General features: G+C 47.3%; 1 protein-coding gene across 1 annotated transcript in view; it reads left to right on the forward strand.

Annotated features, from left to right (window-relative positions):
* FRMD4A (FERM domain containing 4A) overlaps window positions 1-24,906 on the forward strand; it is a 316,596-nt gene that overhangs the window by 107,743 nt on the left and 183,947 nt on the right. The window contains 1 exon segment of the mRNA XM_077758468.1: window positions 16,124-16,189. Within this exon segment, the coding sequence (XP_077614594.1) occupies window positions 16,124-16,189 (66 nt within the window).

Genomic DNA, 24,906 nt, shown 5'->3' on the forward strand with positions numbered 1-24,906 from the left:
CCAGGCCTCCGCCCTGAATAAGACCAGATCTGAGAAAACACTGTAAGCACCAACCTTGAAATGAAAAGAATATAAGATCTAAAAAATGAAGTAATTCCTCAAGGTGAAGAATTGTGTTGAGGTGGCTGCTGCGGGTGGAACTCTCCGCGTCCTCCTGAGGGTCTGTCTCTTTTTTGATGTGTGAAGGGAGTATCTCTAACCCTCACACTGCAATCAGGTTTATAGATGGGTCATTTTCATGCAATGAACTGCACACATTTAAAGGGTCCTATTGGATAAGGTTTTGTTTTTTGTTTTTGTTTTTTAAGTTTCTAAAATTTATTTTGAGAGAGAGAAGGAGAGTGTATGCATGAGCAGGGAAGGAGCAGAGAGAGCGGGGGAGAGAGAGAATCCCAAGCAGGCTCTGAGCTGTCTGCATGGAGCCCAGTGTGGGGCTCAGTCCCATAAACCATGAGGTCATGATCTGAGCTGAAATCAGAGTCAGACGCTCAACCAAGTGAGCCACCCACACACACCCCTCCCTTTATTTGATAAGTTTTCTCATATGAAGCCTTTACCACGATCCAGAAGTATAACTCCATGCTTGCAGTCAGTCATATTTACTGAGACTCTCGTGTGTCTAAAGCTCCATGCTAGGAAGTATGAAGGATCTAAGATGCACCTGCTCCTCCTGCCTCCTGTATTTGTTCTGATGTAACATCCCTACTCTCTCTACATGGTTCTCTAATCACAGACTCATTTCCAGGCCTTTTCTAAAGCGTATGCTGAAAGTACACTCAAATTTGGTGTCCAGAGGATTTGGGATGACATATGTAAACCATTTGACACCAGCGCTACTGATTCAGTCGGGAGACAGGAATGCTCAGGAACCCTGCCATGTAATCAGTCCTGATACAGGCAAAAAACATGCCCCTCGTTCCGCTTTTCATGGAAACAGCCCAAACAGTAGGCTCAACTTCATCCTCATTTTCTGTGTGTAGTCAACACGATAATTACCTCCTGCGGAAAGCTTTGAGAAATTGTTTCTGTGTCCAATTAGAATTTTTGATTTGACTAGCAGATACACATAACGTCTTTACTTCTGTAACTACTCACTAATGATATGCACCCTGGATATTTTTAGTTCTACCATTTGCCAAACGGCCATTGCATTTTGAGACGTTGCATTTCCTGTGACAGCTTTTCCACCGAGAGACTTGTGGACCGTGGGTGAAGAGGAAGGGGGGTGGGAATCCCTCTTTGGTTTTGGAATCCTCTCCCTCCCTCCCTCCTCTGCCACCCCCTCCCACCATTTCCCTTCCTTTCCCAGCCTTATGCCCACCCCCAGTTTTAAAGGGTATTGGGGAAGAAATGCCACAGCTCTGGAAGCTTGTCCACGAGCAGGTCTCCGCCAGGGCCGGGGTGGGTCGTGGGGGAGCCAGCCAGTGTTGAAACCTCCGACAAGATGAAGAGAGGAAGGGAGCCGCCAGTGCGGCTCGAGTGAGTGTGAGGAGTCTTTGCCAGGTCTCTCCAGCACAGTCCTTTCCAGAGAAGTCTGTTGTATAAATATCCAGGCAGCCGCCTCCAGCCCAGATCGGCTGCTCCGTGCAGATGTCAAAGGTAGCTGTAAAAACTTCCCCGAAGAGCAAGCACTTGAGGCTCCTCAGCTCTCCCCTCAGCTCTTTGCTGGGGCTTCTGGCCAGGGAGGGCGAATGCTTGGTGCTGTCTCCAGGAGCTGGGACCACGCTGCGGGACTGTGGCTTTCCAGATCGGGTCACCCGTGGCCTTTCAGGGAGCTCTGCTGCGACGCTCCTGCAACGTTGGTCTGATCTAAGCATGAATCTTTAAAAGAGCCAGCTGTTGGGCTGGAATGCTTCCTTCCAAGCCCGGAGGACTTGACATCTGAGCCCTGGTCCCCTGGACCCAAGCATGACAAGTGCAAGTGGCTGTTTCGTGTCCCCTGCAGGTTCTGTGAAAGCAGGTGGGTCATGTCACTTTCGTAGGTGGCCTTCTCCCACTGTGCTTCAAGAGTCACCTAAGAAGGGAATTCCAAACACCTAAGAATAGAATTGCAGTGTCTGGCAGATGGCCTCGAATACTCTGTTCTGTCCCCTACATCCCCAAAGATAATGGAGAGCTTGCCTGTAATTAACACACAAGGGGGATTGTTTAAGCAAAGGAAAACCCACTCCCAAATTATGTGGCAAGACACCCCAGCTACCAGTGATGGCAGATTGACATCAATGCTACTTATTTGACATGTGGCCCTATAGATCACATACACTGCAAAGAATGCATATCTTCCACAGCCTGGGTTCTGGGCTGTGTGTCCACAGAATAGGCATGTTAAAACCTGTCTCACTGAATGCAAAGTAAGTTGTCGAGTCCCTGTATTTTGGAATCGCCTTGAAATATATAAGGAAAATATTATTTGATAAATTTTTATTAATTCATGTAAAAATACATGAATAAGGATATATGTCATGTAAATATATATCCCACTAATCCCACTATAATCACAATAAGGAAAAATTGAAAAAAAAATTTTTTTTACTTTAAAATGCCAGATGGAATTAGACATTGGAGCATTTAGGCATATTCATCATGTTATGAAGAAAATGTCATTGAAGTTCTTGGTTACCGAGTGGCATGGATACCAAACCGGCAACAGACACACGTGACCACTGCATGCAGCCTTACGTTTTAAATACAGGACACTTGCTTGCACGATTATACAAAGGAAATTGGTAGGAAGAAAAAGTAGAATGATGTGTTTGTGCCTGCCAGCCTGTGGTGCGGTTTTTAAAAAGTTTCTGAAGCAGGGAGTGGATGTTGCCAGTTATCTGGTTCATTGAATGTAATATTGTAACAGGAAGCATTATAATACATGAGTTATTAGAATGAATTTTTAAAAAAAATTCTTGTCTGTAGGTGTGCACATATTTCCATGACATACCTTAGGATGTTTCTGTCCCACCTTCCCCTGGAGGTCAGTAACCCCTTCTATAAGATCCCTGGCTAAAGGTCTTCTGGCCCCTTCCTAATCACACGCAGTAATGACAGGGTCACCCATTCCATTGTGAGCCACGATGCCTTGTTTGAAAGTTCTCCCTTCTCTTGAATTCAGATGTGTCTTCAGGAACTTCTGCTCATTGATTCCGTTTCTGCCCACCAAAGCAAAGTTCTCCCTCCTCACTGAATGATTAAATTTAATCATCACATTAGCATTAAATCATTAAGTTAGCAAGTCCCTACATCCAGGCATGCCCAGTTAAATTTATACCTGTTTTTTTATAAAATTTTTAAAGGTTTATTCATTTTTCAGAGACAGAGACAAAGCATGAATTGGGGAGGGGCAGAGAGAAAAGGAGACATAGAATCTAAAGCAGGCTCCAGGGTCTGAGCTGTCAGCACAGAGGCCGACACAGGGCTTGAACTCACAGACTTTGAGATCATGACCTGAGCCGAAGTCAGACATGTAACCGACTGAGCCACCCAGGCACCCTGAATTTATACCTATTATCTTCATGGAATCAACAGTCGCTCCCTCTTCCCTCACTAACATGTCTTGGCACGGGCAACAGATTATAGTGCTACCTTTCCACTAGAGTCGTTGTATATATAGGCTGGCATTTAGTTTTCCTGCCAGTCCTGAGAAGACCTGGTTTCCAGATCTTTACGCAATCTGATTACTCTGCTCCGCCTTACTCCACTTTCTTTCATTTCCCATGTGAACTGTGGTGCCCAGAATGAACACAGCTTCCCAGAAATGGCTTAAACATGGTGGAGTGTGGGAGGGTTCTTCATTCCATTACTCAGGATGTTATGTTTCTAGCATGTGAACTAAGAATAGGACCCAACACTATAAATAATGTGATCCCAGCTGTTAGATCTTGAAGCTACCATCTCAACCTCCGTGTCAACTGTAAATTTGGCGAGCACACTTTTGTTGTCTGGTTCTAAGTCACTGGGGACAATGCAGGTATCGGGAAAGACAGCTGATGGTATTTCCGTACCATTTTCCAAGTGCATGTCTATCTTCTGAGGCACCGAGCCCCAACACTGCAGGTTCCCTCATTTCTGTGTCAGGATGAAACTGATTTGAAGACGATGTTCGATGGCTCCTTACTATATCATCAGTGATGGACCCACCCTGGGGCCATTGAGTATATGGTTGCTCCTCCTTTTTGGCATCATAAATAGGTGGCTTTTTCATTGCTCCTCGTCCTCTCACCTCTTCTGCACAGTCCATGTTTCCGGACTGCTCCCTCTTCTCTCCCATTCCAGGCCTTCTGACCTCAGGCCGTCTCTGCCAGATGTCCCATTGGTCACATAGCACTTGCTCACCCGAGTATTGCCCAGCCTCCTAGATGAAGGACTGTCCCTCCCATCTGTGCCCAGAACATCTTACGCCCACCCCGTTGTCACACAGATTACTCCGTACTCGCCTGTGAACGTCACTATTTCCTCTGTGGGACATAGAAGCTCATTCGATACGGGAACAAAATCATGTTCATCATCACATATCTAATAAGATGCCCTGCACAAAATTGTGTACCATAAGCCCTGGCTGAATGAGCACATGCTATGGTAGACATTATCCTACATCGCCCTTTAACCCTGCTCTCTCATTTCATGACGATGGTCACTAGATGACTCTCTAGCTTCCTGGAAACAGACACACATCTCTTCTCTACAAGAGAAATTACCCAGCCAAAGCGTATGAACTCCTTAGCCATCTGCAGCTTAATTTTCTTTCCTGTAGGGTATTAGTATTAATACATCGCATTAATTTATAATTACCTACTAATGAAATAACTTTATCTTTAGTATATTAACCCTTCATTATAGTTGCCAACCCCCTCTCCCCAAAGTTTGCAGTTGCTCTTTCTTCTTGCTCAGGGTGTTTGTGAAATAAAATTACTTCTTGTTTTTAATGATGTATTTTTAAAGTATTCTAACATATACATTTTTTCCCTTGGAGCTCATCCATTGCTTTCATGCTCAGAAAACCTTAATAAATAAATTCCCTATTTTTAACATTAACTTTATGAACCATGTGGAATTTATTTTAGGGCAGGAGGTGCATTTTCTACTGTATTAGCCACCCCCACCATTTCCCTCCTTGAGAAAGTTGAAACGAACCCAGAACTGAGTAGTAGGTCAGCAGTTCATCTTGTAACAAAGATTGATTCGCTCCAGACGACGAAAACATTTCTTTCCTCCCTCGTCTTACCTTCAACATACCTTTAAAGGCTCTTTGATTGTTCTTATACTTCCTTTCTTTTACATGTCGACTTGGGTTCTCCATCTCTGTCCCTGTCCATTTGTGACGCACTGTGACACACTGAAAATATTCCTCCCGTTTGTACAGAATATAAAGTCGTGCACCCTGTTGACACACTGTATATGTTACACGCAAATCTTGGGAGTTCTCTTCGTGGATACTTCGTGTTCTTTGGATGTCTCAATCTTCACGCTCTCCTTCAATTTAATTTTTATTATGTTATGAAATTGTTACTTGTAAAAGGTCTCCATCCCAGATCAACGATATTCACAGAGTCCATAGAGTCGACCTTTTTGTCACTGGACTTTATAAACTGTTTTCCTCGTGTCTGGGGTCCTTGTCTTACTTCTCAGTCCTCCTTTTCTATTCTAAAGATTCTAAGTACGGTCATCAAAGCCAAAGAAGAGTAGATATTTGACTCTTGCTTTCAGAAAAGCATCTCCATTCTTCCCCAAGACTCTGCCACCAAGATATGCGAGTCAGTATGCCACCTGACAGAGAACACGTGTGATTTTCTTGCGTCTGTCCTTACTTTAAGGGGCAAGGTGGGATGTTAGCTGGGTAGGTAGATTCTTATTGGTTCTTTGCATCTTTTGTTTCTTGGCGGCTCATACCTCCCTCAGCCACATAGAAAGGATGTCTGCATGGACACCTGTGCTGGGAACAGTGTGAGAGTAAGAACAGCACCCCACACCTGCCCAGAGAAACAGGTGCAAGAACCTTTGTCTCCTCCATGAACACTGCAGACTGGGCCTGGCCCTGAGTGCCTGCTGTCCAGCCAGTATTGATGCATGTGTCATGTACTGACTTTCCAGAATGTCCTTTTTTAGGCCCGCTCCAGGCTTCCTTGTACCAGCTCTCTGCTGGTGACTGCCAGCTAGCAGTGGATGACTTTGGGAGCCGCTGTCCCTGGGGAGAAGGTCTGGCCATCCAGGGCCCCTGCCCGGACAAAGTGTCCCTTCCACGTTTGGCCAGGGCCTCCAGAGAGCTCTGCTCAGTGCAGGGTACAGCCCACCAGGTGAAGCCTGTCCACACCAGCATCCCAACCCACCCTGCCAAGTATCACAACTTCTTGTGTGAGTGGACAGAAAGCCTCAGCCTCTCACCTGGGCTGCAGGCTCCCACCCTGCGGTTGGGCGGGGAGGTTCACTCTCTCCTGCTCAGAGGGGCCTCACACTTCCCGACTGGAAGCTTCTGAAGATAATACTGATGGAGAGCCTCCTACGTACGAAGCGTAAGGAGTTACGTGTGTGAACACAGTTATTCCCCCCAGCAGCAACCCCCCCGGGGGTGGTACCACGATGGTCTTGGTCACCTCGATGAGGGAACGAGACACAGGCTGGTGCAGTGACGCGGAGTGGGTCACCCCCCAGCTTGCCTGTGGTGAAGCCGGCACAAAGCACAAACCCACGCGGTGAGGCTCCGAGCCAGCCTCCCGTCCTCCGTGAGCCCCCGGGGAGCGGTCCGGGCGGGGCGGCAGGGGTGAACCGGCGGCCGGACCGGGCGGGCCCGGGAAAGCGCGAGCATCTGCAGAACTGGGTCTGAAGAAGGAGCCAAAGTGAACGTCCGTCTCTCCCTCCAGCCGGTGACCTGCGAGGAGCGAGGCCGTGGTTCTTTGGGTCACTGCTGTGTCCTGGCGCCCGGCTCGGTGCAGGACCAAGGACAGGCACGCGGGGAGCGTCCCGGGAGCCCGCGGGTGAAGTCAGGCAGAGGGCGGCCCTCACAGGAGAGAAGTTCGAAGCCCCACCGGCCGAGGGGACGGGCAGGGCCGGGTGAGGCTTGGCCTGATCCCAGATGGCTCAGCGTCCAATGGGCAGATGCTCGCCTCTCACGGCCGGTACGCAGTGCGCCGTGGAGCGTTCCCCAAGGCCTCTGCCCAGGTCGGAGCTGGACTCCACTCCGCTCGGCGGTCCTCCCTCCGGGCTCCCGCCAGTCTCTGTTCCGACAGCCTGGGACCCCCAGCTCCTCTCCTCTGTCAGGGGCAGGCCCTGGTCCCTCGCCGCCCCCTCTGCCAACACTGCAGCCCCGGGCCGGGCAGGATCACGTCTCCCCGTGTGTGCCGAGAGCCTGGGCTCCGCGGCCTGGCGGACAGCGGGCCCTGCAGCCGTGTGCGGAAGGAGGGGAGCCGGCCTTCCTAGGGAGGTCCCGGAAAGCCCGGCTGCAGAAGGTGCTCTCGCGAGACCCAGCGGGACCGTCCGCTTCCGGGGCGGCGGCGTCCCTTTGGACCGGAACGCGGACGGCGCTGCTGCCTTCCGGGACGCGCGACGCTTGCCCGGCGCAGGATTTCACCCCGAATTTCACCGCTGACCGCGCTGCGCTCCAGCTTGGGGTGCGGGGCCTCCAGCCTCTCTGCGGAGCCCACGCCTTTGGGTCTCCTGGTGCCCGGCTCCTCCTTCCCGTTTGCTCAGACGGGTTGGCTTCAGTCAGAGGAGAGGGATGGTCTGTCCCACTCCGGCCCTGGTGGCGCCGACTGGACCTTGTGTCCCTGCGTCTGCAACGTACCTGTCCGACCTCCACACCATAGCTTGTCCTCTATTGCAGTGTTCTGTTGGAACAGAAGGTGCTGGAAGATGGGAAGAATACCCTTCTCTCCCTTTCCTCCCTCCCTCCCTCCCTTCCCCCCCCCACAGCCCACAGCTTAACTCTGGGTCAAGTTCCTCTTCACCGGGATCACGTAAGCCCACTGGTGGAGCTTCCTGGCTGCCCTCACCGCTCACCTGTCTGCGTCCGTTTCCTCGTCTTCTAAACGTCAGACCCAGAGACTGTGAGTGCTCCCTGAGCCTCCGCCCTGCAGCAGCATCTGGAGACCAGGGGGGGGGGGGGGGGGGGGGGNCGGGTCTTCTGGGCTGCAGAGTCTGGGTTAGAACTGCCACCCCACAGCAGCGAGCGGCCCTGTGCTGCCCCCAAGCCCTCAGGGCGCCCACGACACCGTGACTTCTCTTCCTGTGGAGAAAACCCCGTTTCCTTTTGCTGAAGGCTGAAGGGGGATCTGAGCAACCGCAGCCTTAAAACATGGCTTAACAGGGCGCCTGGGTGGCGCAGTCGGATAAGAGTCTGACTTCGGCTCAGATCATGATCTCCTGGTTCATGAGTTCGAGCCCTGCATCAGGCTCTCTTCCCTCAGCACAGAGCCTGCTTCAGATCCTCTGTGCCCCTCCTCCACTTGTGTTCCATCTCTCTCAAAATAAATAAACATTAAAACAAACCCTCAAGATGACCCAGTCTAATGGGTACAGGCTTTACAGAGCTCCTCTGGTAAAGCTCTGAGCCCACTTGTGCCCTTCTCAAATGCAAACTTGTGGAAGGTTGAGCTTTGAAGAACACAAGGCAATTTCAACCTTTATAACCCGTCGCACCGCCTGGTGAATCTGTTTCCCATAGTGCCCCTCACTGATCACTTTCATCTGGGTTGTAAAAGTTACAACAGGATGCTACAGCCCAGAGTCTGAAGGACATGCCTGTGTGTGTCTTTCTTTGAAATCCAGGAGACTCATGGTCAAGGGAGAGACGAAACAGTTTGCCAGAGGTTGGGGGGCCGAACGGGGACAAGGTCATTCTCTCTGAGTCAGACTTCTGGTGTCTAGCACCTTGTGTCTCCTCCCACTACTGCGTTATTTTAATATGATGTCACTTAAAGACAAAAAAGGAAGGTTTCTGATGGGGAGGAGGGGGAAGATTATAATAAAACTGGGCAAAATATCCTTAATCTGTAAAGATTATGGGCAGGGGCTACCCAGGCCTGTTATGATATTCTAACATTACATTATAATCATTTATTCTCTCTGGCATGTCCATGCTACAGGTTAAGTGTGAGCAGCAGCAAATAGATGCATGTTGTCAACAAATTTTAATTTGCCCGAAGTCCTCTCTATCTGTGCATTCGTGGCCAGTGGCGTTTCTTGAGGCCACTGTGAACGTATTACATTCATTCGTCTCTCAGCGGTGACAGTGTTAGGAGAGTTGAGATTTTGTGATCCTGTGACTTTCTGGCATGTGAGCCAACGCGTTGGGACTTTGTTAGTCTGAGAGGAAGCTCTCAGAAGAATGAGAGAGGAATGTGACATGTGGCGTTGACCCCAAGAGCAGACGTTCCTACAGTTAGTTGCACTGGGAAGTTGTAGTCATGTGTCTGGAATTTCCTTCTGAGCCACAGACGGGCCCAGGGCAAAGGGCGAATTGTAAGGTGCTGCCCGGCACATCCGCCCATCCGGTGGCCGTGGGTGCTCTGTGGTCTAACGGGCCTGGCCAGGAGGGTTGGCTCTCTGCTTGGGCCTTGGTTTGCCGGTGTTTGAAATCTGAATTGTCTATATGATGGTAAAATTTTAAAGGATAGGATTTCAGGTTTTTGGAGGCTGGGGTAGGATTGGTAACTTTCCTAAGTGAAGCATGTTTTGGAATTGTTAATTCTTCATTTGAGACAATCCTAGTGAGTCTTTAATATTTCTTTTTTTTTAATGTTTATTTTGAGAAGGAGAGAAACACTATGAGTGGGGGAGGGGCAGAGAGAGAGAACATAGAATCTGAAGCAGGCTCCAGGCTCTGAGCTAGGTGTCAGCACAGAGCCCGACGCGGGGCTCGAACCCACAAACCTTGAGATCATGACCTGAGCCGAAGTCAGAGGCTTAACTGAGTGAGCTCCCCAGGGGACCCTGAGTCTTTAATATTTCTTATTTTTATTGTCTGAGAAAGTCACTCTAAAATGAATAGGATTCACAACGCGGTAACTTACTGGGCCCAGAGACCAACTAAGTGGGCGTGTGGAAGCAAAGTTCAGAGGTGTTTTTGCCGGCCATGAGGACTGCCTCCCCTACCCTCAGGATAACAGTCGGGGGCCTCAGGATAACAGTCTCGGGATAAGTGTGCCTCAGGAAATAATAATGGTCACACGTGCATTTCCCAGCTCAGAAGCAGTGGCCCCGTAGCCGTTTGTGCACCTGCATTAGATTTCTGTGACGATGTTATCAACGGCGGAACTCGGCTTACTTCTTCAGAGCGCCTCCTCCTTGCGTGAGTCCCATAGTGCGGAAATTAGTTGGCAAGAGACAAAGAGCGGAGGGGAGGAGGGGAACAGGAGGCAGAGAGAGGGAGAGGTGATGTGTGGAGACCCGGGTGGTAATACGAAGCATATTAAGATGGGGTTTCTTTAGTTTCGAATTGGAAGAGAAAACGTTCCTAATAAAATGTGTTTGCACGTGCTGAACTTGGTAGCCGGCCCCTTTCTGTGTAAAGTGTCTGCAAGTCACCGTTTGGGGGAGTCTGTCATTGCTAGTTAGTGACTGTCTATTTTGTCCTGATGTTCTGGAGAAGGGACTCCCCTGCCACATTTGGACAACGGTCCCTTCCCCCAACAGGAGTGTATCAGGATATTGTAGCAGGGTGCCCTCAAACACAGATATNTTCCACCTGCAGGCAGAGAATGTGTCAGATCATCCGGCTTCCGTATTCTGACCCGTGTGACAATTGTACTCCTCATTTATAAACTAATTAATTTGATTGGATATGTTAAAAAAAAACAAACACTGGCCATCTAAAACCAATTCTTTGAGACATAAGCTTCTCAGCCTTCATTTCCTCTGGCTGACCTCAAGCACCACGACTCATTTCTCTAGATAAAGTTTATTGTTTTTACATTTTTTTTAACTGAAAAAAATGTTAAGTCATATTTGGATGGGATGGGAGGGAACTACCCATAAGCCTGTTACGCTAGCACATGAGCTATTTTATTTTTGCCTCCCGATTCCTGTCTGTGCGCACGATGATTTTACAGGCTCCCTTTAGACCACACATATTGTTTCCTTTTCCGCTATGCTCACCTAAGCCAGCATCGTACATGCGTATGTCTGTTTATGCATAGCCTTCCTGATTCCGTGTGTGTCTTAACCACAGAGTTGGGTCATTGGGGTGAACACCGACTTCCAAGATAACCCTATTCTATACATCCTTCAGTGCATTCAGCAGTCCCCACTCGGTGTCGAATTGTATTATAGTAAGACGATTTATGTTGGGGTGGTAGACAGCCCACAGCCAGGAGAAGCCTTGTTCTCCGAAAGGATTTCTTCTGAGAGGGACGCCAAGCCTCCAATTGTGCCTGAGCAGCTGAAAATGAAAACAGGCAAAGCAGCATTATTTTACAATTGTTCATATTCAACAGAAAACTTCAGGATGCCCAGCAAGGCAGACAAAGCTACAGATGTCCCTTCTTCCCCCCGGACACACCCAGAATGGTAAACCTTTTCTGAACCGAGGAGAGTGGGACAGGCCAGTCGGCCTTCAGAATGAAACAACCAACTGTCCCCCTTTTGAGAAAAAGAAACAAAAGCCCCAACAGTGCCATCAAAAGACAGGCGGGCTTTCAAAACCCTGGTGATTCAAAGTTGGGTTTCTGTTTGGACTTAGTTCTCTGGGCTGTATGTGGTTTTTTGGTTTTGTTTTGGGGGGCACATTTTGCCGCTCCAAAGGGAGGCAGCTTATAAATTCCCTGGTTACATNCAGTTCTCTGGGCTGTATGTGGTTTTTTGGTTTTGTTTTGTTTTGGGGGGCACATTTTGCCGCTCCAAAGGGAGGCAGCTTATAAATTCCCTGGTTACATTGGGAGCGTGGTCATAACGTTCCCCAGGACTGAAAATGGAGGCTGTTTTGAAGACAAGAATGAACTTGGAAAGATTCAGTAGATCTTCATGGATCGGTAGTTAATTCCTTCAGTTGCTGAGCAGATAAGGTGAGATTAATGGAATGAGGATTTTATTTTTCAGATAAAAATGAGAGCCTCACGGCAAACTTTCACATGTGGATATGAATTCAGTGTCACGTCACACTTTGCATGCTTTGAAATATTTTGAGAAAATCTCTTTATTGTTGTAATTAATGTGAAGGGCGCCTGGGTGGCTCAGTCAGTTGAGTGTTAGACTCTTGATTTCCGCTCAGGTCATAATCCCAGGGTTCTGACATCAAGTCCTGAAAGGGGCTCGTGCTGGGCGTGGAGCCTACTTAAGATTCTATCCCTCCCTTTCCCTTTGCACTTTTCCCCTGCTTGTGTGCTCACTCTCGTTCTCTCTCTCAAAAACAAAACAAAAAAACTTCATTTGATACAGTGATATCTTGGCGATACCAATTTCCCTTTGTGTCTATTAAATTACCCACAATTCTATTAAAATGTGGGTAAGTAAGTGAAGAACATATTTATGTCCTTTTATGATAAAATGCAGTTCAAAACGTTGTGTTCTAGGGGCGCCTGGGTGGCTCAGTTGTTTGAGCATCTGACTCTTGGTTTCAGCTCAGGTCATGATCTCATAGTTTATGAGTTTGAGCCCCACATACGGCCCTGTGCTGAAGGTGAGGGGCCTGCTTGGGATTCTGTCTCCCTCTCTCTCTGCCCCTCCCCTGCTCTCTTTCTCTCTCTCAAAGATAAATAAATAAACAACAACAACAAAAAAAAACACACCACTTTGTGTTCTAAAGATTCAATAAGGGTAGGCAGCATTCCTTTGTAAAATTTCTCCTCCGTCCCCACCTTTCAGAGAATTTTCTGAAACCTATAATAAATGTCTGTAAAAGAATTTCAAAATAATACGCTTTTTCTTCCTTGAACCTCCTCTATGTTAACCTTGGGTTCTTTCTATTAAGAACTGAATTGCTGGAACTTTGTACCTTTGACATTTGGACCTGCTTCACCAATTCCCTCCAACTCCCTGTCCCCCCCGCCCCAGCTCTGCAACTACCAGTAGGTTCTCTATATTCATGAACTTGGTTTTTCGTTTGTTTGTTTGTTGTTTGTTTATGTAAATTTCATATATAAGTGAGGTCATTTGTCTTTCTCTGACTTATTTCTCTTAGCCTAATGCCCTCAGCGTCCATCCATATTGTCACAAATGGCAAGATTTCCTTCTTCTAGCTGAATGCTGTTCCGCCGAATATATGTGCCCCATATTCTTTATCCATTTATCCACCAGTGGACACTTAGGTTGCTTCTGTGTCTTATCTATCGTGAATAATGCTGCAGTGAAAATGGGGATACATTTATCTTCTCGAATTAGCATTCGCATCTTCGTTGGATAAATTCCCAGAAGCGGAATGACTGTATCGTAGGGTAGTTCTATTTTTAATTTTTTGAGGAATCTCCATCGTGTTTTCCACAGTGGCTGCACCAATCTACATTCCCACCAGCCGTGCACGAGGCTTCCCTTTACTCTACACCCTCATCGACACTTGTTATTTCTTTTTTTTTTTAATGTTCTATTTATTTCTTAGAAAGAGAGAGAGCGCGTGAGCGAGCATGAGCAGGGGAGGATCATAGAGAGAGGGAGACACAGAATCTGAAACAGGCTCCAGGCTCTGAGCTGTCGGCACAGAGCCCAACGCGGGGCTCAAACCCACAAACCATGAGATCATGACCTGAGCCGAAGTCAGATGCTTAACCGACTGAGCCACCCAGGCTCCCTGACACTTGTTATTTCTTGTCTTCTTGATCCTGGCCATTCTGACAGGTGTGAGGGAGCATCTCCATGTGGTTCTGATGAGCATCATTTCCCTGATAATGAGTGATGTGGGCATCTCTTCATGTGTCTGGTGGCCAATGTATGTCTTCATTTGGAAAAATGTCTGTGCCCGTTTTATAATGGGATCACTTGCAGTTTTGCTACTGAGTCCTAAGAGTTCTTTATATAAGATATTAACACCTTATCAGTTATGTGACTGGCAAGTACTCTCTTCATTTAGCAGGTTACCTTTTCATTTGGTTGATGGTTTCCTTTACCGGGCAGAGGCTTTTTTTTTATTACGATGTAGCCCTATTTGTTTATTTTTGGAAGCTCCTGGGTTCTTTTATTTATTTAAGTCAGCCAGCTAGGATGCCTACTGTGTGCAGAGTTGGTGGCTTCTAATGGGATTGGAGCCCATTCTCCTTGTAAGGCAATGAACACCTAAAGTTAAGAGATCAAAGAATGAATAAGGATTTTCACAGACCCACCTCATGGCCACAGCTACCTGTTTTGGCTTTTATGTGCAAAATGGCAAACCTTTGGACTGAAGTTTTACTCAGCTTTTACTCTTTTAACCTCTGTCAGAGTGCTTCTGGGCATACGAAATTTCTCTTGATGATTTTTCTCAGAGCCGGGAACTGCTGAGTCGTTACTGTAACTCACATTCAAGAGACTTTATTGAGGACTCATCCAGGCAGGCCAGGCTGGTTTGGTTAATATCCCTTAACTAAGGAATTCCGGCTTGATGGTAGCTTGAGGGGTGAGGAAGTCACCCTCCTGAGAAAGGAGACTTTTCTCACCGGAGTACAAACCAGTTTGGGGCATGCTAATGGTTCGAGAATAATCCCTGGTGCACAAGAAGAGAAGATGCTATCTCTTCCATCTTTCCTGGGGAAAGCACTCTTTGAGAAGGGACCATGCTAGCTGTGCAAGGAGATGAAGCCTGGCCTGGCCTGCCCCTTGATATGCCTGAAGTGGCTGCTAGCTGGGCAAAAAGAAGGTGGCTTACACGGGGACCACAGAGTCATATAAAAATACAAGGGCTTGGAAGGAAACTTCTGGGTCTTCTGGTCCAGACAATGGTGTTGGAACTTGCTTTTATTCATTGTGAGGGCCAGTTGGTACGTTTTGGGGAGTTTTGCATGCCAGTGGTAAAATATAGCCATTATTAACATTACGTTATATAAATTTAGACTCAAATACATTATATTAAAAACAAAGGTAATAGATACTCTAAACCCATTACCAGTGGGTGGAAAATTTCCTATTATTTGACCAGACGTCACTATCATCCGTGCTCCTGGAATTTTTTAAGTCTACTCTGTGTGTTGGAAATACCATCCGTGTTGTCACATGACAGTAGTTTGAGACCGGACACCATGAAGGTATCTGGAGTGCAGCGAGATAAGTTTTGGTTAGAGCGGTGGCCCATTGACATCTAGAAGAAGCCTCTTTCTTCGAAGGATGTCCTTTGAGAGGGATGCCAGGGCTCCAGCAGAGCTACAAATTAAGGCTTCTCCCTTCCAGAAAGCCAGTTCTTAAACACTTGGCAGCCCTCCTTTGGGCTCAGCCCACTCACTTTTGTCAGTGAGAGGGGGCTGCAGAGACAAACGGACCCAGTGGGCCAGGACCAGATGTGGGTCTCCCCTTGCCTGCCTGGGTCCACTTTCTGTTACATGGCCAGCGGTGTTAGTACTGAAAAGCACAAGGGTTAGGGGTCAAGTTTAGCTGCAACCATTTAGCCTCCTAGGTTCTCCTATCACAGGTGAAAGCATGTAGGGACTCAGGTATAATGAACAATTATCCCGTGGAGAAAGAAGCTTCACAGAAATCAAAAGCAGTTGCCAGAGGGGTGGTCGTCTGCTCCTGAGGGCTCAGTAAGGGGGACCGTAAGGGAGACAATAAGGGGGACAGAAGAGGTGGCAGAGACCCGATACTGAAATCTGCCCCTGATGCATGGTGATAAAATTATTGAACGGAAGAACAATTAAAGCATGGGACACTTAACCACCACCTGGTATGTGGTCATGAATGTATTTGCTCATTTACTTTATAGCTCCCCCATAAGACTAAGCTCGTTGAGGGCAGGGACCTTGCCTTGTGTGCTCCTGGACACCCAGTTCCCACAATTGTGCCTGGCACATAGAAAGTGCTCCCTAAGTAGTTTTAAAGGAAGGAAGGAAGGGAGGGAGGGAGGGAGGAAGGAAGGAACTAATGAACGAATGCACACGCCTTGCAACTTCTTGGCTTTGTAGAACTCCAGCATCCAGGGGAACTTTTTCCCAGAGAACTGTGCCTGGGGTAGTCCACCATAGGGCACCTGTTAATCATTCGTCAGGCTGTTAGACTCTCAGTGACCATCGTTTGTCTTTCTTCATAGATGACGGAGGGCCGTCGATGTCAAGTACATCTTCTTGATGACAGGAAGCTGGAACTCCTAGTACAGGTAAATGGCTTTTGGCCAACGTTCTGAATTTCTTTTGAGGCTGATGTAGTTCAGTCTTCGAATCAACCGATGGGTGGGGGAGAATGTAAGCGGGTTTTATTTTATTTTATTTTATTTTATGTTATTTTATTTTTTAATAGAATGTATTGTCAAGTTAGTTAATGTACAGCATAGAGAGTGTGCTCATGGCTTCGGGAGTAGATTCCCATGATTCATTGGTTATGTACTACAAGTGCCCTCCTCGGTGCCCATCACCCATTTGTAAATGGGTTTTAAATCGGTATCTTGAAGTCTATGAGAGTGGACAGCACACCATGGTATTTTTGTGTGCGAGTGCTATTTTTGTTCATTCTGTTTCTTTGTACACCACGCCTAAGTATTCAAGGCCAGATGTATATCTAACCCATTGTTGTAAATCTCTAGAAAAGGAAATTCCACAACTGCCATTAGCTGTTTCTAATCGAAGGAGTTCACTGTCCTATAACATTAATAAGTCTTGCTGCAACTAAAACAGATTTGGCCATCTTCCCTGATCAGAGAGGTATCCGGAACCATTTGCTCTTTTCCAGTTAAGCTTTTGTAAGGGTGGGGGAAAAGAAGCATTCTCTTGGCTCTGTCTTCCCTCTAAGGGCCTAGTAACCCCCCTCCCATGTGTCAACATTATGTCGTCACCCTTGAACATCTATGTGTTCGTTGACATGTAGGAAATCAATCACTCCGTCTCTAAACTGAGCATACATCAGGGCCTGAGAAGTCAGAGCAGTATTAGGATCATAGATCCTGGGCTTGTTCAGCTTACTCTTGAAAAAAAAAAAAATCACTGTTTTACTGGGAACCTTCAAGAATCGTGAAGTTGCCCAACTTGATTTAAAGAGGTTAAATCTGTTGTTCACCTCTAACTTTTATAACTTTATTCGCTCAACATTCTCAAATGTCTGTCAGAGTCGTAGGGCAGTGTTCCTCTTTACCCAGAACATTTTGCCAAAGAGGCTGTAGTTTGTCAGTATGTTGAAATGGCACCTGCATGCTCATTCACTGGGGGAACTGGTTGTGCTGCGATGGAAGATTCACGTACAGATACTCTTATCTCACATGCCCTCGTACATCCTGAGTGGGTTTGAAAGTGTTACAATTGCTAACTTAAAGGAATTAATGCTTTTCTTAAAAAATTTTTTATGTCTTTATTTTGAGAGACAGAGACAGAAAGCGAGTGGAGGAGGGTCAGAGAGAGAGGGAGACAGAATCTGAAGCAGGCTCCAGGCTCTGAGCTGTCAGCATAGAGCCTGACGCGGGGCTCGAACCCACAGACTGTAGGATCATGACCTGAGCCAAAGTCGGACACTTAACCAACTGAGCCACCCAGGTGCCCCGAATTAATACTTTTTAAAAAATATTTATTCAATTTTGAGAGATAGAGACAGAGCAGGAATCAGGGAAGGGCAGAGAGAGCGAGAGACACAGGAGTGGAAATAGGCCCCAGGCTCTGAGATGTCAGCACAGAGCCCGATGCAGGGCTCGAACTCACAAGCTGTGAGATCATGACATGAGCTGAAGTCGGATGCTCAACCGACTGAGCCACCCAGATGCCCCAAGGAATTAATACTTTTAATTAGACTTAAACTATAAAGGCATTACGAACACAATGTAGGAAACAGAGAAAATGGGAAAAAGCTCATAATCACCGCACACTAATTCGGCTATTAGTCTTATTTCAGCAAATTCCTTTCCAGCGTTATTCGTCGTCGTATTTCTTACAAGGTTGTCATCATAGTGTGTGTAATTGCATATATTTTATTTTCCCACCTAACGCTGTCTTTCACTGGCATTTTCCAGGTTGCTATAAGTTTTCAGCTTTGTTAATATCAACATAAATTCCAGAAATGGATATACCATTATTATCTAACCGTTCACTCATTTGGGTACATTTAAGGGTTTCTGTTTGTTTTATGGTTTTTCCGCTATTACCGGTAAACACTGTCATTAATTTACCCGTGTGTATAGAGCTCTCCCATATTTGGGATTATGTCCTTATTAGGCTTGATTCCAAGATTTACGGGCTTATTAAGAGTCAGACTTCTGGTTTCGATTTGGGGGGTGAGGTGAGGCAGCACAGAGGAAGTGTAAAGTGGGCAAGATCTCTTCCATTAGCAAAATTGCTAACAAAGTATTTGGAGCTTTCACCTGTGAAGCATCAGCATGAAGAATTTATAGGGGAGTAGCCTTGTGGTTTTTAGATGCCTTTTTTTTTTTTTCAATCAACGTTTAGAGGTATGGAAAGCAGCCACTGTCTCAAACAGGAAATCAGGCCTCAAGTGGCAGCGAAGTTACGATCTGTTGGCCAGCCTGCCCTGGGAAGTTGTGAACCAGGGCATTGGAAGTGGACTTGAGTCACAGAAAAGATATTTAGTTACTGCTGCGCACAGTTTTGGAAGGGCCATCCTGAGCCCTTCACAATCCAGACATTGAGAAGTCTTGCTTTTCCCATCCCCTCTGGCACATGCGTCACATGTTACTTACTCCCTCTTTCTAGAACTCTCCCTCCCACGCCCGCACCCCTGTGTCCTGCTGGTTCCTGTGAAGCCTCCAGTTCATGGCTTAGAAGATGCTTTTCCCCCAATCTCTTGGCCCTTCCCCCTGATCTCCCCGCAAGTCTGGTTCTTGGCTGTGTCCCCTCCCCTGGGGGTCCCCTCTTACAGCACTGCCACAACTCAGTGTCACAGCTCACGGCCCTTGCCTGTTTACTCTGTTGCCCAGAGCCACCAGCAGTTTGAGGGCTGAGTGTGCATCATGATCACTGTGTATCCCACGTACCCAGCACAAATGTCACTTAACAGATCCTTGTGGAATGAAAGATTGGGCTAATCCAAAAAAAAATAATAATAAAAAAAGAATGGGCTAATCCTAAAATGCCCTGGTATTATTTCTCCAAAGGACTTTTTGTCATAGAACCAATTGCTTGGCAGAGAATCTAGTTTAGCACAAAAAACACTATAGATTTAAAAAAAAAAAAGGAACCATTCTAAACTCTTTTTGGCATTATTACAAAGCAGACTTCAGCAAGCCATAGAGAAACAAGGTTAAAACTATTGGGCAAACACCAAGTTAAATATGACTTTTCTTTCTCTCCTACACAGTTCTCTTGCTCAGGATTATGTTCTTTTGACTAAATCCTTTATAAAGGGAATCCCTATTGTTGAGTTCCTTTGGACCCATGCTAAGTTTTTTATAGAATAAAACACTTGGATCCCATAATTCTCCTTTTGATGTTGTTAAGTCCACAGAGTGACACCCTTGCGGATTCATTTATACCACAGTCACCCAGGTGTATGAAGTGCTGTTGTTGGTTTGAAGACCAGTTTCAGAGTATTTGGGACAAGGCTCGGATGAAGAGATGCCTTCTTAGTCTTGTGATCTGCAGCTGCGGAGATGGGGAGATGGGGAGGGTTGGATGTTGCCCACGTTTACCCGACAGGGGCTGGTAGCTGGAGGGGCAGGTTTGGGGGAAGTGTGTATCTCCCACGGAGAAGCACGCAGTTTACACAAGGGCGGCTCGCTGAGTAATGTTAGGCGCTGGCGGCAGAGATCCGAGGTCTGGTTTTTCAGCTACTGTTAGGGTTAGAGATGCAGCGAAGGCTACATCTCACAGAACTTGGACAGCGTGAAAGAGTCAAGTGACTTGGAATCAACAGCTAACAAGAATTGCCTCCGACCAGAAGGATTCTGATAACCAGGCGCCCTCACAGGTCCTTTCCTGCCGCGGTGCGGACCTGGCCCCTGTGACCGCAGCGTTTCCTTCTCTGGGTTGTAACAAAATGGCCGTAATCCCAACACTTAATGCTTCTTATAAAGCCCTGTTGGGATTACTGGGCAGAATCTGTGTTTCCAAATCCCCGATTGCCCTGAGTAAACCCCATAGTACCCCCACAGGGGAGAGGGCAAAGGTCAAGAGCGCACAGACTGGGATTTAATATTTAAAAGGTTCATCTTGAAATCCACAACCCGCGGCACCCACAGCATTACCACGTGACTCCGTAAGTCCTTAAATTCCACATAAGGACAGCTGGAATGATGATGTGGGCTTGCAGAGACAAACCAAGCCTCTGACCTTGGTCATGGATGTGTGACGGACTTCCAGCCAGATCACCCTCCCATCCACCCTGGAGACACTGTCATTTGCTCTGTCACCCAAAATTGTTTCAACCAGTTAGAAATGTACTCGGAAAAGTCTGCAGCAGCATGAGAGAGACCACCATCAAGTACGTGTCTCTAGCAGCCTTTTCCTGATGGTTTGTATTCAGATAAGAGGGTGTCGTCAGGGTTCTGTATTAAAGTAACATTCTCAAATCCTATCTTCAGGTGGTTATTCCTCTAAGATTACTCTCTTCATTTTTTATTCTGCATAGCTAAGGGAGCATTTTGAAAGCAAAGAAAGGGAAATGTGCTTTAGCCTTGATAAGAATCATTTAAATAAGACCCAGGAGAATTTCCTGACAGTGCGGATCAGTAGATGGGGAGCTGGAAACAGTTAACAGGGAAGATTCCGGATTCTTTCTCTTGAGTTTCTTAAAAATAGAATAGATTTTCACTAGATTGGAATGGCTGAGGTGTGGCCGTTCCTTATTAGGTTCTCCTGAGGCTTAGGACGCGACATGGCAGCTGCCTCACAGGAAGACAGAGCAGCACAGGAACAATGGACGCGTGCCTTGTACTTGCGTCTGGGCTCTGCCCAGCGCTGGACACGAGTTGAAGTTATGCTCTGTTGGCCGGAATTCTTCCCTCGGATGGTAGAGCTTTACGAATCAGATTCCTTTCCTCTCCCACAACTCTGCCGCCGTGAACCCCACTTTGTGTTCTGTTCAGGAAGCTGCCCCGGGACACCATGCAGCATTCCAGAATTGCCGCATCTCTCCCTCTGACCCAGTCTCTCGGTGGCCGTTGGTGACACTTTGCTGACCATCTACTTCTGTTAAAATAGAGGAACAGATTGTCCTGTGACTCTGAGAAGTGGAGCCAACTTTTTTTCAGGAGGACGAAACGTAGTAGCTGGGTTCTGGTTGTACATTCCACGGTGTGCCCAGTTCTGAGAAAGCTGTTGGGACAGAAACATCAGGAAAGATCTAAAGCTGCACTGTGTAGTGAAACAGCAGCGTTTGAAATGTGGGCGGCCCCAACCGAGAGGTGGTGTGAGTGTGAAACACACACCAGATCTGGAAGGCTTCGTACGAAAACCAAAANTTAATGATTTTTATATTGATGATTCCATGTTGGAAATGAACCATTTGAGGGGGCATCTGGGTGGCTCAGTCGGCTAAGTGTCCAACTTCAGCTCAGGTCATGATCTCACAGTTCATGGGTTCAAGCCCCGCGTCGGGCCTTGTGCTGACAGCTCAGAGCCTAGAGCCTGCTTCAGATTCTGTGTCTCCCTCTCTCTCTGCCCCTCCCGCACGTGTCTCTGTCTCTTAAAAATAAATAAACCTTAAATAAAAAAGAAAATGAACTATTTGGGGGTATTTAACTAGGCAAAAGAAAATATGTAATTAAAGTTAATCAGACCTTGTTTAATAGGACTGCTAAAAAAATCTTGTTTCATACTGGCTTCACATTTGTAGCCGACATGGTATTTCTGTTGGACAGGTACTGCTAAAGGATAGAGAGAAGATACTTTAAAAAAGAGAAAAGATTGTGGGCACAAGCGAATTGGTTAGGCTTGTCCAGATTTAATACTAAATGTCCTCCACAGGAATGAGCATATTTTACAGTTCCTTTCCGGGTGTCACTGGGGCACATCTCATTTAATTTTTACATTGACTGTGTGTTAATTTTTTAATGTTTTTTTGGAGGGGGAGGGCCAAAGAGAGGGAGAGAGACACAGAATCAGAAGCAGGCTCCAGGCTCCAAGCTGTGAGTACAGAGGCCGACGCAGGGCTTGAACTCATGAACCATGAGATCATGACCTGACCCAAAGTTGGAAACTCAACAGACTGAGCCACCCAGGCGCCCCTACACTGACTATGTGAAGCGGGCACTAAATCAGCTAAGGAAACAGAAATTCAGGAAGGTTAAATAATTCTCTTGAAGTCATGTAGTCATGTGTACGGCTTGAACACAGGTCTTCTGATGGTACATCCTGTTTTCATTGCCTTGTAAGAAGTCTGTATCATAAAGACCTGGGACGTGGTGTAGTTAGTTCATCTGTAACGTGGCCGCTACGCGGGCCCCCAGCACCAGCGTCAGAAACAACTGAAATTAAAGGCTTTGGCTCCTGTTGCAAGTCTAGAATGGCAGATGAACTTCCCCAGGTCATTTCGTTTCTGTGAATGAAGTTCCTAGTCTATCTGGTGGAGATCTGAGCATGCACCACACATGGTCCAGGATTTCCACATCAGGCATCAGCCTCGGGGTATCAGGTGCAGAAGGGACGAGCAGCAGAGAATTAAACCTTCTCATCATTTTTCTCTGACAGTCATGCCGCTGATATTCCCACTTAGATGTTGAGTAAGTTAACATGGGCCCTGAGTAAAGCAGCATGGGGAGGGTAAAGTCAATATCCTGGCCTGTCNATAAAAAAAAAAAAAAAAAAAAAACTATAAAAAATCTGGTACCCCATTAGTGCTGCAGAACGAACAGACAGACTTGGGTTCTCTGTGTGTGTGCACACCACCCCCCCACACACCCTCACGCTCCAACCTCAGCTACTTCCGTGGTTAAGGATGTTCTTCTTTTTAAAAAAAAAACGCAAGGGACTGTTTTCTACCAAGTAAACCAGGAATTCCCCCAAAGCACATGTTGCCAAGAGAAGAAAAAAACACAAAGCGTTGAATCCAGATCTGCTCAGCTGAGAAGGGTGGCCTGATCGGCTTGCCGGCCCGTGCACTGACGCATGAACCAGGCTTGCCATCTGCTCCTGTCTGGGCTGAATTCACCAGAAGGTACAGCCAGCCAGGAGTGGGAGGCCATGTGCAGGAGCTGGAAGGAGACTGAGGGCCTCCGTGTTAGGAACCTTCTGTCCGGGACCTCCCAGACCACCAGGCCACCTCATAAAAAAAAAAAAAAAAAAAGAGAGAGAGAGCCAGAAGGGTGTCTGGCTGACCTCAGACTTCACCATGATTGCCATCCTCATTTATTAGGCTCCTCTTTGCAATGGTGGGTCTTCGAGCAAATGAGCCACACAGATGTGTTTCCAGCCCCTGGGGGCGGCCGGTAATAGGCAACGTTTGAAAGGCACATGATGAAGTAAATTGACGTTCAGGTATAGATTAGAGGCAGAGACCACAAGGCTAACTCTGCACATAATCCGAAGTTCTTTGAGTTACATAGAGGAGGAATGAGTCCAGAAAACATACCCTTGGGTGACACACCCAGCTAACAGGAGTCTCCCTCAGGGCCAGAACTGAGAGAGAAACTGGTGAGCTCTGCTCTGGTTGAGAACAAAAGAGAATCTCCATCTCCCGAGGGACAGTGATGGAGAGAGGAGTGTCAGGATCCGGCAGATTGATGCAATCATCCAGGGACCCCGCCCCCAGCACACAGGCGCACACAGCTCCTGGACCAGACAGCTCAGCCGGGCACAGGGGGAGGAGGAGAGGCCGTCTGGGGCTGTGGGGGTCCAGGATCTGGTTGCCAAGCAACAACCCCTTCTTGGCTCCCCACCCCCATTATCCCTTGATGCTCATTTCAACCAGTTTTAAAATGTGTTCACTGGAACCCTTCGAAATGGCCGATTTGGGGCCAACTTTGTCCCACGGAAGGGAGGGTTTCCTGTGGTTCACACCAAACGGGATGGAGAATAGGGAAAGGGAGAGGAAGACGGTCCTTCCGTGCCTTCCAGGAATGACCCTCCAGAAAGCTGATTCTGTGTTTTTGCTTTTGTGTCACTGCCGAGTTATTTTTTTTTCCTTTGATCCCTTTACAAAATCACTTTCCATGTATTTTCCAAAGTAGCCCAATAGGAGGGTTGGCCCTACTTATCCTAGGAGATAAGTAACCTCAGGAGATAGCTGTGGGCTTTTCGTTTTCTCTGGCGCCGGGGGGTAAGAAAGGTGGGGCGGAGCTTGGGAGGATTGAAACAAACTTAACACACAATGCAGTTTGGCAAAATGGACGTGGTTGTGTTTGGGGGGCTGGGGAGCAGGGAACAGGGAAGACCCCTAAAATCACGTGTGTGTGCACACACCCCTAAGAAGACCAGCCATCTGGAAGGGATGGCGGCACAGGAATCTGGGAATTAGCAAATCTGGGTGTTTTTTGTTCTTCATCCATAACTCAGATTGGTGTCCGGCACGTTACTCCATTCAAATACTTGCTCGTTCGAGAAACCTCAATTGTTCGTCTGCTCCTGTGCTGTGCAGATCCGAGCGCCTCACTTTGGGGCACAAGGTCGAGTCCAGAGGCGAGACGTTATTCAGGATGTAGGACATTTTACAGACCCAGGGTTGGGGGTTGCTCTTCCCTCTGAGAGTGGGGCCGCCTCCCGGGTGCACCTGTACCAGCCGCACCCTGTCCTCCCTGGTTAAGGAGCCCAGCCCGAAGATGGGAGGAAGAGGAAACACCTCTCCCGAGAAATACAGTTGTCACGTGTGCAGGGTGGCACAGGAAGGAAGCGAAAAGTCTGAGGCAATCTCAGTCTGTGTATTTTTCCTGACTCGTCCACCCCTGTGGGCCTCCCCCATAGCCCTTAAGCCTGTCTGCTTTCCTGTCCCTCACCCACCCAGCACAGA

This window comes from Crocuta crocuta, unplaced genomic scaffold, assembly GCF_008692635.1.
Source record: "Crocuta crocuta isolate KB4526 unplaced genomic scaffold, BGI_CrCroc_1.0 scaffold32, whole genome shotgun sequence".
In the NCBI taxonomy this organism is placed as follows: Eukaryota; Metazoa; Chordata; class Mammalia; order Carnivora; family Hyaenidae; genus Crocuta; species Crocuta crocuta.